General features: G+C 35.6%; 1 protein-coding gene across 1 annotated transcript; it reads right to left on the bottom strand.

Moving 5' to 3' along the window:
• Window positions 1-5,819: 5,819 nt before the first annotated feature.
• LOC134661114 (1-acyl-sn-glycerol-3-phosphate acyltransferase alpha-like) lies at window positions 5,820-14,527 on the bottom strand. Its single transcript, XM_063517062.1, has 5 exons — window positions 14,223-14,527; window positions 12,349-12,482; window positions 11,114-11,295; window positions 9,953-10,121; window positions 5,820-6,084 (listed from the first exon to the last, which is right to left on the bottom strand). The coding sequence occupies exons 1-5, from the start codon at window positions 14,411-14,413 to the stop codon at window positions 5,912-5,914; spliced, it is 849 nt and encodes a 282-aa protein (XP_063373132.1). The 5' UTR covers window positions 14,414-14,527; the 3' UTR covers window positions 5,820-5,911.
• Between the last annotated feature and the right edge of the window lie 368 nt (window positions 14,528-14,895).

Below are 14,895 nucleotides of genomic sequence, written 5' to 3'. Positions count from 1 at the left end.
ATATGTAGATATATAAGAAAACGGGATCACACCACACTACAGTATAGTCACTTTTTAATTTCTAGTCTTTTTGTCAGACTATATATGTTATTTTATTATAACATTAATCCGACGTCGGCATAACTTTATCATAAATATTACAGGTAAAATATAGCTCTGGTCAACCAAATCTTGTCAGTAAAAAAAGGCACGAAATTCAAATTTTCTATGGGACGATATCCCTTCGCGCCTACATTTTTCAAATTTGCCGCCTTTTTCTACTGTCAAGATCTGGTTGACCAAGTATATAATCACACCTCTATCTTGAAAACTTTTTGTTTAATTATCAAAAAACATTTTTATTTTACCAACAATTTTATTATTTTCAATTTAAGCCCCTTTGCGGGTGTTTATTATACTTGAAATATATATGAGATTACACTGAAAATACCTTCTTTCAAATAAAATAAAATTTGTTGAAATCGGTTCACATGATAAAGAATTATCCCTGAAAAACCAACATACATACAGGTCGCGCAAATTATACTTGGTCAACCAGATCTTGACAGTAAAAAAAGGCGGCAAATTTGAAAAATGTACGCGCGAAGGGATATCGTCCCATAGAAAATTTGAATTTCGCGCCTTTTTTACTGACAAGATTTGGTTGACCAGCTATAGTTAGTCAATTTGCAGATAGATGGCGCTGTACACAATTACGCTTCTTGTTTGATTAATTTACATGGGAAAATTGAAAGTTTGTACGGAACCATCGGTGCGCGAGTTAAACGAACTCGCACTTGACCGCTTTTTTCATAATGGCAACCCTAATCGAAAACAATACAGCTTACTCTCTCTAACGCATCACTGCGTTCCTTAGATTGGCCTATGTTTGCCCAATATGTGTAGGAGCATTTAGGTTTCTATAGGCAGTGTCCATGTATGTACGTACATACACAATCGTCCAATCGTCTACAGTTGATACGTATGTATACATATCATAAATTTGACAAACAAATTATGTTACCATAAATTGAGTTAAGACAAGACTAACATTATCACATTGAGATAGACATTAAAAACTACATGGCGATTATTATTATAATACCTGCAACAAGACAATGCAAAGATCCTAAAACTATTCGATAGTAATATTTCATTGTGAGAGTACATACAATTTATTAAGTTTGATTTCATTCACCAATACCACTGAGAACGTGATAAACATCCTATTTGATGCATTATTATCATATTATTATTACTACTTTTGTTGCAGACTTCACAGAAGAGCATTAAAAAATACTAAATTCAAACTCGTGTTAATATCGTGTCAGTGAATTGTCCACCAGCCCATGAATACCCGTATATTGCCGGATTTTCACCTATCAATAATGATTATTGAGGAAGATTTAGGTGTATAATTTGTTAAGGTTTTATGTAACCCGTGCGAAGCCGGGGTGGGTCGCTAGTGTTAAACAAATTCGTTGTTCATCTTCGTATTTAACCTTTTGGACGCCAATGACCGATATATACGCACCGCAGGTCCAACGCCAAAGACGTATTAATCGGTCATAGACCACAGAGCAACATAGACTTAGGTGCATATGCATAGTTCAATTTCAGTTTTGACACTTCGGTGACGTGGCGTCTGAGAGACAGCTTTTGTGTTTGACACGGCGTCGAAAAGGTTAATGTACGATGGTCACCGGGCCCGGCAGAATCTCGGCTTGGCGTATATTACTAATGGAGAAAAATCAGTAGTAGTAACTACAGTGAAACCTGGATAATTGCAATCTCAAGGGACCGGCAATTTTTTGTCAATTAACCAGGTTTTTCAATTAAGCAGGTCGTGCCAATTGACGAGGTTCAAAAAATTGTTGTGTCAATTATAGAGGTTCTCATTAATAGAGGTTGCGTTGTGACAAATTGCTTTTATGGAGGTGCAAATAACAATTGAAAGAAGATTTACAAGCTTACATTCCGGGTTTCTGATCTATATATTATGTAACTTGCACTTTTACACTACATTAATTACTACTTTATTTTCTTATAGTCATTTGGGTTTTTAAAAAAATCCCTTGAATTGTAGAAGAAAGTTTAATTGGAATGTAAAAAGCATACTATGTTTTTGATTTAATCAAAACTATTTCACCTACTACACTTCTTCTTCTTCCTCGCGTTATCCCGGCATTTTGCCACGGCTCATGGGAGCCTGGGGTCCGCTTGACAACTAATCCCATGATTTGACGTAGGCACTAGTTTTTACGGAAGCGACTGCCATCTGACCTTCCAACCCAGAGGGGAAACTAGGCCTTATTGGGATTAGTCCGGTTTCCTCACGATGTTTTCCTTCACCGAAAAGCAACTAGTAAATATCAAATATTTCGTACATAAGTTCCGAAAAACTCATTGGTACGAGCCGGGGTTTGAACCCGCGACCTCCGGATTGAAAGTCGCACGCTCTTACCACTAGGCCACCAGCGCTTATTTCACCTACTACACTCTGTGATAGATAGCCAATAAATAAATTGACTTCCGGATGAAGATTTAAAATAAAATTATCATTGCTATTAAAATATTGTTTCTGCTCTCTACAAGTATTGTTTCAATAATAGAGGTAATGAGAAGAGCTAAAATAACGGTTTTTTTTATAAATAAAGGATTATTTTAGCACAGTGTCAATTATAGAGGTCTTAGTTGCAACGTGGTCAATTACAGAGGCAAAATTCCGAAAAGCAATTAAATCTAAATTGCAATTACAAAGGTTCCAAAATTTCAATTATAGAGGCCTTTTGGTCTCAAGGGATCGGGACCGGACCTTTGGTTGCAATTATTGAAGTTTTGCATTTATCCAGGTGTCAATTAACCAGGTTTCACTGTACTTTATTTATAAGGAAATAACATAGCAAGGGACTCGGTTGATTCTTCACGGACGCGGCTCTTAACCCTTTAACCGCCAGAGTCTGATATATAAGACATTACATATACAGCTCATTTCGCCACAGTCTGATAAATAAGACAAAGATCTGATTTGGTTTTTACAGCACATTTATAACTCCCGTAACTATGCCAACCTTACTCTGCGTGGTACAATTTTATTATTACTGTCGGTGGCGACACGAGCACGCTCGATCATAAATTGCTGGCGGTTAAAAGGTTAATATGATGCGTAGGTTCGACCCGGTGAGTGGGGTCGTGCATAAACGTCTAATACTCTATCTACAGCATAGCATAGAGAAATGTAATTGGTTAGTAATAATACTGGTCTATATAAACACCGAAGTTCATCCATTTTATCCTTAGAGCATTTAATAACCGGAGTCGCCTTTAAGAACTTACTCCTCTGCCGAAAACCTTGCACATTTATACAAACTTTTGTATGGACTGACGTTTATCTGACACGATTATCGTACAAATAAGCCCTTGCTACACGGTCGCCGACAAGCCTTCTAACCGTCTGACCTTGGTCTGTCCTTGGTCAGTTTTGGTCAAATTTTGTTGGAAACAACTGTCTACACGGTCCGTCCAGACCAAGGCCACGCGGTCTGAGGGGCTTGTCGGCGACCGTGTAGCAAGGGCTTTAGTCATACATTTGACGTACCCCTCCCCCGCAAAAATCGGCAGGTATTTCTGCACAGAAAATGACACACAAGTCGTCTCCAGTTTAAATGCTCTAAGAGTTTATCTGAAATACGAACTCTAGATCATTAGTACTGAGCTGACCTGCAGGTCAATTAAACCTATTTAAAAGTCAATTGGTTAAATATCTCATACACGTGGCACAAGTCTCGCCAATAATATACGTATAAGTAGGTAATTAGACGTGACCTAGGGCGTTATCTAAAGTGCTACTGTTGCATAATATACAATAAGTAAGAGATGAATGCTCCAGATTTACCTTAAATAACAAACATAGACTTGCCGATGTAAATAAATATTTATTGAAATTGCGGCACTAAATTCCGTTAGCCTCGTTTAGGCATAGGTACGTGGACAATCCCCCGAATATTACATATTTAGGGTTTAAATGAGTTTAGTGACAAATGCATTATAGTAATTAATATAAAATACTTAAAATGGCACGATTATAATCTCAATATGACCAACAAAAGTGCTAGCGTTCGATGAGTTACAGCTTATTAGTAGTAGGTAAGTAAATATAAAATTCGAGATAAATTTGTAAAGCTTAAATAAATGGAACTTGAATCGTTTTAAAGTAGTAAAACTACTTTATTTGCTTATTTTCGAAGAAAGTTTCAATACATATAAAAATACATCAAGTATGTAACAGTAATACTACGAACAATGTTAGACCATAAAATTGGTTAGGTTAAATATAAATTACGAAAATAGGTATTTTGAATACTTTGAACTTTGTAAATACCTACAAACAGATTTAAAAAGACTAACATCAAGATATAGTCACAGTTACATAGATGTTAATAATACAAGTAGGTATATAATGTGTGTGGTGTTGGAGCTGTCTCCATAAGAGTCAGAGACACGAGACGACGTGTCAAAGCGTTTGAATGCAAAGACCGAGCAGGAATCCTGTACTGAAAATTATACTTAAGATCCCACAAGATATATATGTATATGCAACTTTTACTGTCTCCTCCTTGTACAATTGTTTACGTCGAAATAAATTTGTTACGGAAATTAAGATGACTGAAAAAACTGCTATCCCTCTAAAACAGAAAAGAGTTGAGTTCCAAAAACATAAAATAATAGTAAAATTACTGTTATTACTAAACTTATGGTTCCATTTAACCATTTGGTGATTTGCCATAAAATGCGTTGAAGAAGTTTTACAGCCAAATATGGTAAGAATTTATCTTTTGACTAGAAAATAAAATCAAACACAGCCAATTCACTAATGCAGTTATATAAATGGCGTCCATTCAATAGTTTGTTGATGATGAATCATATTTAGTTAGTTTAGTATGTACTTATTAGTATAATGTATATGTCACCGTAGAATTGTAAACACTCGTCATATTATAATCTCGCTAGTTACATTATAAACTGACGGTAGGGAGATTATAATCTAACCTAACCTACGTTAGATTATAAACTAACGGGTTCACAATCTTACGGTGTCATATACAAGTAATGCACTTCTTTGGCTTCACGCTTATGGCCGAACTAGCTCATTAGAAAACAAAGACAGATAGACGGCGTCGTTAGTTGTACATACAGGTTAAATTTGTAATACTGTTCAGTATTTAGGTAAGACACTTGTCTTAACACAGTCAATTCAGAAGCAAGATCAGAGTATTATTTTAAGTTAAAGCGCGTATATATTTAATATTTATACGTGATTCAGTCCCGGTAACCCTTTGAACGCCAAAAACGTCCACAGACGCGCACGCTTACCGTTTAATATCACCCTCCATAGAGTGTTATATAAAATAGTTGTGGCGTTCAAAGGGTTCAAGTAATGAGCGAAAATCGTAAATAACTAAAACATATCTATACTGTTCGAAGTTAATTCCGTCTAGTATTACTAAACAGTCAAGCTCGGACGTGAAGTCTGAGCTAGGTCCATTGAATTGATCCATAGATGTCCGAATACAAGGGATATGCTTAACTTGTTCGTAGGCGTTGGTGGTATATATTTATAGTTCTTGAAGAACATTTTTAGAAGCACGACTGTTACTAACTATGTCCAAGTTGTTACGTGTAATTCTATGTTATCACCGGAGTACACGCTCTGTAGGTAATATGACAATGTTGTCTTGCCTTGTGCGCCCGCTCTAATATTAGAAGTAGATGTAAATTTACTAATGCGTACATAGTTAAAAAAAAAACACATATACGCTATACATAAAAGTGGCAATAGCGTATTAGGGATAACATTGCAGTGGCAGTGCTTGTATTCAGAAATCTGCGAATCAAACATAGTCATATAATACTGGTAATTATTTGGTAGCCTTCAATTTTGAGTATAGAGCGGGTAGTCTGGCGGCAGAGCGCTCAACACCTCCTTGGAGAGTTCCTTGTAGGTGGCCTCCATGATGCCGCGCACTCGTTGGATGAGCTCCGGCACGTCGGCCATGGTCAGCCCGGCCGTGGGCACCGGTTCCAGGCACTGTATTATGACGTGACCTGAAACGTGATTTTAATATTACTACCTACGTGTCATTGATACAAATCGAGGCATGCCGGATTTGGTATGCAGTGGAACGTGGAACTATTGCGGTAGCTGAACTTACTTGGTTATCACACTGATGCGAATCTGCACTGCGTTCCGGTGGGTTATTCCCACTAGTTACCAACAAGTTATGAAGTTATTACCAGTGGTAAGTACTGAGAAAAAAAAAATCCAGTAGATACCACCAATTTTATGGAAGTTTCTAACTTGCTTGGCTGTGATTAATATTACATCAAATGTGTAGAATTTTTTTCTATAATGATAATGAGAGGAAAATGGGGAGTACGTTTGTGAATGACCTCATTCCTTACATAGAAAATACAGTACCGCAGACAAAGCTAGTAGTGTTTGCAGATGATACAAATGCGGTAGTCACAGCGGAAAGCATGACACAATTAAATGACAAAGCAAACGCTGTTTTGATAAAGATAAAAGATAGTTTATTCAAGTAGGCATAATTACAATGCGCTTATGACTTGTAATATGTGGTTTACAGCCAACAACTTAAAACTTAACACAAAAAAGACGAATGTGATTTTGTTTTCCGCTACTTCTAACAATTCGGATAAACTAAACATTACTTTAAACGGAAGCAAAATCTTACAGGCTGATGTGGTGAAATTTCTGGGGGTTCATATTGATGCCCAATTGAATTGGAAACATGAACTACAGGCACTAACCAATTCCATAAGCTCTGCATGCTATGCCCTTCGCTCCTTACGAGATTTAATTCATACGACTCAACTTAAAGCAGTCTACCATGCTCTAGTGGAGTCTAAACTGCGATACAGCATCAAGCAATGGGGAAATAGTTATCGATATAATGTCGATGCAGCTTTCATACTTCAAAAAGCGGCCAAGTGCGAGTCGGACTCGCCCATGAAGGGTTCCGTATTTAGGCGATTTATGACGTATTAAAAAAAACTACTTACTAGATCTCGTTCAAACCAATTTTCGGTGGAAGTTTACATGGTAATGTACATCGTATATTTTTTTTTAGTTTTATCATTCTCTTATTTTAGAAGTTACGGGGGGGGGGGGGGGGGGACACACATTTTACCACTTTGGAAGTGTCTCTCGCGCAAACTATTCAGTTTAGAAAAAAATGATATTAGAAACCTCAATATCATTTTTGAAGACCTATCCATAGATACCCCACACGTATGGGTTTGATGCAAAAAAAATTTTTGAGTTTCAGTTCGAAGTATGGGGAACCCCAAAAATTTATTGTTTTTTTTTCTATTTTTGTCTGAAAATCTTAATGCGGTTCACAGACTACATCTACTTACCAAGTTTCAACAGTATAGTTCTTATAGTTTCGGAGAAAAGTGGCTGTGACATACGGACGGACAGACAGACGGACAGACGGACAGACAGACAGACATGACGAATCTATAAGGGTTCCGTTTTTTGCCATTTGGCTACGGAACCCTAAAAAAGGGCTATTAGGATAATTGTTAGAATACCTCAGAGGGAGTCTTGCAGAGAACATTTTATAAAGCTTAATATCCTTACGGTACCGTCGCTTTATATCCTCGTCCTCCTAACAGATTTAATTAAGCATTTAAATAAATATGAGAGCATTACAGATCGGGAAATCAGGCTGTCGACTAGACGGAAGGATCTGAAATGTAACCTTGGCCCGCGACTTAATATCATGAAGCATGCCGCCAGCTACCAGGCAATCTTTCTGTTTAATAAGTTACCAATCGAATTAAAATCTATTTTAAATAGCAAATTGTGTAGTGTAAGACTCAGACAGCATCTTTTAAAAAAATCATATTATTCTATAGCAGATTTTGTATCAGACGAGCAATATTAGTGTTTATTCTAAGACACTCGTCTCTAATGGTGAATTAAATTTTTATTTTTTTATATTATTGTGATAGGGATTTATTTAGTTATTATTAAGTTGACTGACATTTGACTGGAGACTGGCATTTGTAATTATTTTTTAGTAAGTGAGTAATTTTTAATTTGGATGTGTGCTGTGAATTTTATTATAATAATATTGTAATTAACTGGTGACATTTGTAAGTGTAAATTGTGATTCTGGAATTTTATATACTTATCTTCAGTATTTTTTTTTTGATAACAATGTACATAATTTTAATTTTTAAGCTATTCAATGTTCGACACAATAATTATTGTTCAGAATAAAGAAATAAAGAATAAATAAAGTATGGGAAAAGGTTGCGCACGTTTTCACTTTCCTCTTGAGAGTATATTAGAGTTTAATTTCTGCTTGTGACTCATGTCAGCCAAAACCGCCCCTCGTGTAGTTTATACCTGTACCTATCAAAATTTGGTGTTTTCACCACTGACTGTCCAACTCCACTGTCCGTTAGCAATTTTATTTATTTTCAGTATTCTTTTTTATGGAATACAATATTTAAAGCTATTTTATGACATGAAAATGACAATCAACAAGGCTAGTCGTTTATATTTAATGATCATACATCGGGGTTTTGGGTGCGGGAATAATTTACACTGTCAAAAAATAGGTAAAAACTATACACCGATACTATTTTAACATTTCTAAGCACATGTGGAGCTTACTAACTATTTTTAATTCATAGTTTGGTAATTATTTTACAAAAAACAAAGTTATAAATACACGAAATCATTCCCGCACCCAAAACCCCGATGTATGTTAATGATGTCACGCGTGTCACATTAAAATGTCTTGTTACCACTAATTAAGGATGTTGATGCAAAACGATGCAGTGTTCAAAAATCACGACAATGGTGTATCATTCAAGGCACAGGTTTATAAGTGTGTGCACTTTCAGTACCTATAACTATAATACTAAGGCAAAAAATGTTTGAAAACATTCCTCATTGGATCACTCTGTTAATGCATACTGTTAAAATGCAGATCGTATACAAACACTTTTATTCACAGAATAATATTAATTACCTAAGGAATGTATTATCAAAGTTCTCATCATTATTTAATTATGATACCTACTCAACAAGAGGTTCAATGTCAAAAATAAATTATTGGATAGTGTATGTCACATTCGCTCACATTTCTTCTAAATAGGGTATAAAATTAAGGCCCTACAATAATATCATATCATATCGACAATAACACGTGTTCGCAAGCGGCGTGAAAATATACATTCAATACAATAGCGGTCTATATATCGCAGTCATGAGGGAATACCTAATAACTAGGTGCTCATGACGTCCACTAGATAAATACGGCAGTGGAGCGTCGAGTAGATTAATCCAGAATACGGTATTCGTCATTTTCGCCACATGTTTATATTTGTACCCGTAGAAAATAGTGAAATTATACAAACAAAAAACCCGACTGTTTGCATATATGTATTTTTAAAATGGTTTTTTCATTAGCTTTCATATGGTACCCATATAGCTATAGTATGGAAGAAAATACCCCCCACCCCCTTTTTCTCATTTAATTTGAATATGTAGTTTAAACAATTAATATGATTTGTTTTAAAAAAAATAACAGTTAATAGGTATTTAAAGTTACCAACACTCGTATTTTAATCCACCTCTTTTACGCTATATTTTGAGACCGCATAAGCCAGCTTGATTTCTTTGCAAATATATAGACGGCCAATGTGGAGAAGACCGATATTTTTTTTTTAAGACAATCACATAGTAGGACAGGAACTGTTTGAATTACAACTGAGCTGTTTGTCGTACGTCGGTGAAACAGTCAGAAAGACTGCTGACCACCTGTAATGGAGTATGTGTACAAACGCAAGTTTGTAGACAGAGACTACAAAAGTGTAGGCAGTTTTCTCCACATTTACCTTATTAACAGGATACTGTTTGGGATGTTTTTACCTTTGTTGAAAATGTACTTCGGCCTGTTGATGAAATAGTATGGCGAGAATACGACGGGGATGATGGGTACTTGCGCAGCCACGGCTATATTAAACGCTCCCTTCTTGAACGGCAGCAAGCTAGTGAAGTCCTTATTTCTGGTGCCTTCGGGAAACAGCCATATTTTCGTCTAAAAATCAAAGAATTCAAAAGTAAAGGTAGGGCCGTCAGAACATTTGACACGAATCGTTTTCATACTAGTAAAACAGGCGCCGCCTGTAGGAGTCGTGCGTACAACGCGAGCGTGAAGAGAAAACACATGTTCGTTATTAAGCAGAACCGCTACTCTCGTGAAACAAAATGTTACCGATTTATTTATCTTCTACGATCCACATAACAGGAGAGCTGTCGTGGTTTTTATTGTAAATAAGCAAAACATTAGATAACGAAGAACACAGCATTTTAATTCATAATAAGTAGGTAGGTACATTATACAGTAATATGCGATTGCTGGACTAGACTATCCCCTTTCACGCAAAATAGGTGCTATTCGTAGAGTTGCGGAAACCGGCCCCTATGTATTACAGTACAATGGAAGTAACAAAGAGATGGTTCGGACTGGAACTAGGAATTAAATACAATTTTTTGTAAGAATTATGGGTCAAGGTCCCGGTATCGGTTCGCTGCGGGACTCGAACTGTAAATTTAAAATAGTTTATCATTTTAAGGGCTCCAAAAGTATATGTAATATGTATAATATACAATGTTTGCCAACGGAAGTTATCTTGACACCGACGAACTGACCCACTTCGTAGTACTAGTAAGTCAGTCTTTACGAAATAATATAGGTAGGTAGGTATATTGTAAGTCAATGCTACAAATAGAAACAAGTGTAGGTACACGCGGCGATGTCATTTGCGAGTCGAATGGCATGCTTTGCTGATGACTACAGTCAATCAATGTAGGTATGTAGATTGAAGGACAGAATAATGAATGTCTCTGTAACACTACACTGTTACGAAGTATATATGTACATATTTTTTCACACCTTAAATAATGTATAATTATTTTAATACTATAGTACTGCATATTGACTGAGGTATTATTCTCAAGAAAGATTTTCAATGCTCTTTAAGGTCAGGTTAGCTTTGTTATTATATTTTAATAAACCTACATGCTCACCTTATTTTTGATCATAATATCAGATGTCACTTGGAGTGTTTTGTAAGCATCTTTTGGGTTGTTTCTGTCGATAAACACCACCCCGCAGAGATATGCTGCCAAGCCAAAGGGCCATACGTAAAATAACTCTTTACGAGCCACTGCAGCGACTTTGTCAGCTACATGCCAAATGTTGAACATGCCTGGAACATTTAGCAAGAACACGTTAATGTGTTGGTAGGTAGACTAGGTAGTAGTAACTTTACACTTAGATACTACAGTTATGGTTAACAAAAACAAGAGTTATAAGAAGTTTATAAGTATACCTACTTCTTCTTTTAAGACAGACAAGCGTCATATGGTTAGGCACTTGTATGAATAGACATAGTTTAAAAATTCATTTTATTAAACATGTCTCCTCATACCTAACTATATGTTTATATTTTATGCCCGTTTAAAATATTGCAAATTACTATTTTTTAATGTGACAGTCAGGGCTCTGCAGGGATCATAGAACTAAAATAAGTTTTTAGAATTACATGTTTACCTTCAGAGAGAAGCATTGTAAGCAAAGAATCAATTGCCAGAAGGTGAACTCGGAATTGATAGTTTTTAGCTTTTAAGGCTCAGATAAGTTTTCATTGAAAACACTAGTTGAGACAGACAGAATTATTTGTCATAAATGAAAGATTTAAGCATTTATTTCTAGTTGTATTCATCAAGGTTATCCTTACGAGACTAGTAAGCAATAGCATCATTTTACTACAGAATTCCCAGACCGGCTTCATGGTACAAACAAGTAGGCTGGTGAAAATTAATTATAGATGGTACCTACTCTTCTAGAATCCATATAATGTGAGATAGGATGACAGAAGATTAGTGGTCCTTAACTATAGGCATGCATCAATCAACCTTATACACTCAGTCAGATAGTTTCCACAATAGCAATTTCCATCAAAATATTTTCATATTTTTGTATGGGGATTAACTTTTTTCCATTCCCAAATGAAAGTTCTATTTCTTGTGAATTTTTCATGAAAGTTCAGATTTTTTTCCAGCTTTTTGGAAACTTTTCGAACCTTGCATCCTGCATGTCAGTGTGCTTTTCAACTCAATCAGAGACCAGGATGTGGGATGTGGGTTAAATTAACAACTGACACCAGGGCAACTGACACTGAATGAATGTGTGTACAATGCTTCTAAATAATGTACAGAGACAAAATGAGTAATAAATAAAGCATAAGCATAAGGTTTACCTAGGACATCAATAGTTGACTGATGGTTGGACACTATCACCGCTCCACGATCCTCTGCCAAGACTTTCCCATTTCTTAGGTGCCACTTAATTTCAATTACTTTTGTTATGTGTTTAATAATTGCAACAGAAAATCTAAAACATTAGTAAGTTGTTAGGTGGAAAAGGGGTATAGGGATGTGGAAAGTACTTTGGAATAATTTAAAAAATGAAATAGGTAATGCTGGAAATATTATTAATTTTAGCATCATATCTTATTGTCAACTTCTTGCAGTGAACTCTTTTTTCCTTAAATGATAACCATATTTTATGAATAAAAAGGTTAATTTCCAGCATCAGTATTAACATACATCGAGGTTTTTGGTGCAGGAATGTTTTACACTAGCCAAAAAATAGGTGATAACTGTAAAAACCAATACTATTAAAGGGATAAGTTCGCCTTTGTACTGTCTATCCTGTGCCATATTTGTGTCCTGTGTTTTGTACAATAAAGAGTTTATACATATATACTATTTTAACATTTATAAGCACATTTGTTGCACAAGTTATAAATGCACAAAATCACATGCGCACCAAAAACCCCAATGTATGATCAACCTAATAATATTTTATATAATGCTCATCATTTTTTAAGTAGTTTGACCAGACCTTATACACCGTGTTTTTTTTGATTTCCGTTAATTTCAAGGGTGCATTCCTGAGCTTAAATCAAGTAACTTTCTCAAACACACTGATATTGTAATTATCTCCATTTCGGAGATAATCAATAATTTATTTTTTTCCTATAAGGCCTCTACAAGCGTGTACACTTGCCTTAGGGCCGGTTATTAGTGTTTAGAATGAGTTCATACATTTGCTACTAAACTTAAGTACAATCTCGGTCAATTGATGTTCGAAATGACATTGATATGTCACAGATTTCAATTGTTTGGTTGAGTTAAATGTAATGCCCGTGTTACAACAACGCTATATGCTACATTTAATTACTTTTTAAACTTATTTTTTTCTTTGTAAAAAAGCAAAAAAAATGTTTTTTTTTGAAAATTAACTATGCCATTTAGTTATCTTAAACATACTTAACCATACCCCGAAGTTAACGGAATTCAATAAAACACGGTGTATACATAAGGTCATTTGAACATACATTCAAATGGTTAATAGGTTCAAGCCAGCACCATTTTAATTAGATTTAATTTGTTGATTCATGAAAGGAATTATGAATCTGGTTAAAATGAATTATGTAACCTAATTAGAACGCCCCCCCTCACCCCTCACCCCCTCCCCCTTGAAATTATGCTGTATTCCCTTATTTCACAGTAATTCCATACAAACTTTAACCATGGATATCTCCATAACCATGGGGTTCCACGCCATGGGGGTTGGACTGGGGGGTAGCCCTTTGCACCCTCTACCCCCCCACACCCAACACTCTCTCCAAATCGACGGTCCATAAAGTAAAGATTAGCCGGTTAAATAACATGAAATAATCATCCTCCTGCACTATCCCAGTATTTTACCACAACTCACTTGGCGAGCCGGAGGTTTGCTAGACTGAATTTAATTTTTTTATTTAACCTAAACTTGCCGCTGAGGATAGTAAGTAAATGGGTACACCGTGAAAACAAAGTAATATTTTTTTTTGCAAATATGATTTTATATCATAATTATGTTTGAAAATGCAAATTATGATCATCAGTATTAACATTTTTTCCCACCTACTTTTGGGTTCCGTTTAGTACTGGGAGTTTCTTTACTGGAACTCTCATGCATATTATGCAAATCAATGCCCACTTTGATTACTTTCTCTCTCATTAATTTAAGTTTGTATTCATTGCAGTTTTCGTAATTAGAAGATACATAAAAGATCATACTCACAAGATATTTTTCACGTTCTTCGGGTCTAGCATGAAGAATGGCATCAACATCAACGATATGGTAGAGGTCCATACGTAGTAAATAAGAAATTTCAATTTGAACTTCACGAAATTAGGAGTCTCAGAAAACAATTCTTTAAGGACATAAGCCACCGTACTAATTATAAATAAATAAATCGCTACATCCCACATGTTGATATCTTTCTTTCCTGGTTTTGAACTCTACGTACAGTGTTATCCCAAATTAGTTTACAATATCAATGTATGATTAATGCCCATGAATTTAATTTCACTGTTTGTACCAATACCAATACAAGCGTGCAGGCGGTATCTTGACTTTACCACCGAGACAAGTCAACTGCCTATCAATCAAGTCTCAAACCACAGAATAGATAGACAGAAAAAACGCGCCTAGTCCGAGTTTTCTGTGTCGCGCTATAACACACTACCGCACTGTGGTGCTATAATATAGGGCTTGTTGACGGATTCAAATTCAAATAAACAAAGGGTTCCTGTGCAGCTCCCTGTAGTATACTTCCACCAATTTGATCAGGAAAATAACGCCAAATATAATATATATAGCTGGTCAACCAAATCTTGTCAGTAAAAAAAGGCGCGAAATTCAAATTTTTTATGGGACGATATCCCTTCGCGCCTACATTTTTCAAATTTGC

This window comes from Cydia amplana, chromosome Z (assembly GCF_948474715.1).
Source record: "Cydia amplana chromosome Z, ilCydAmpl1.1, whole genome shotgun sequence".
Taxonomy (NCBI): Eukaryota; Metazoa; Arthropoda; class Insecta; order Lepidoptera; family Tortricidae; genus Cydia; species Cydia amplana.
Note: the sequence above shows the minus strand (reverse complement) of the source record. Positions and strands in the feature narration are given on the sequence as shown.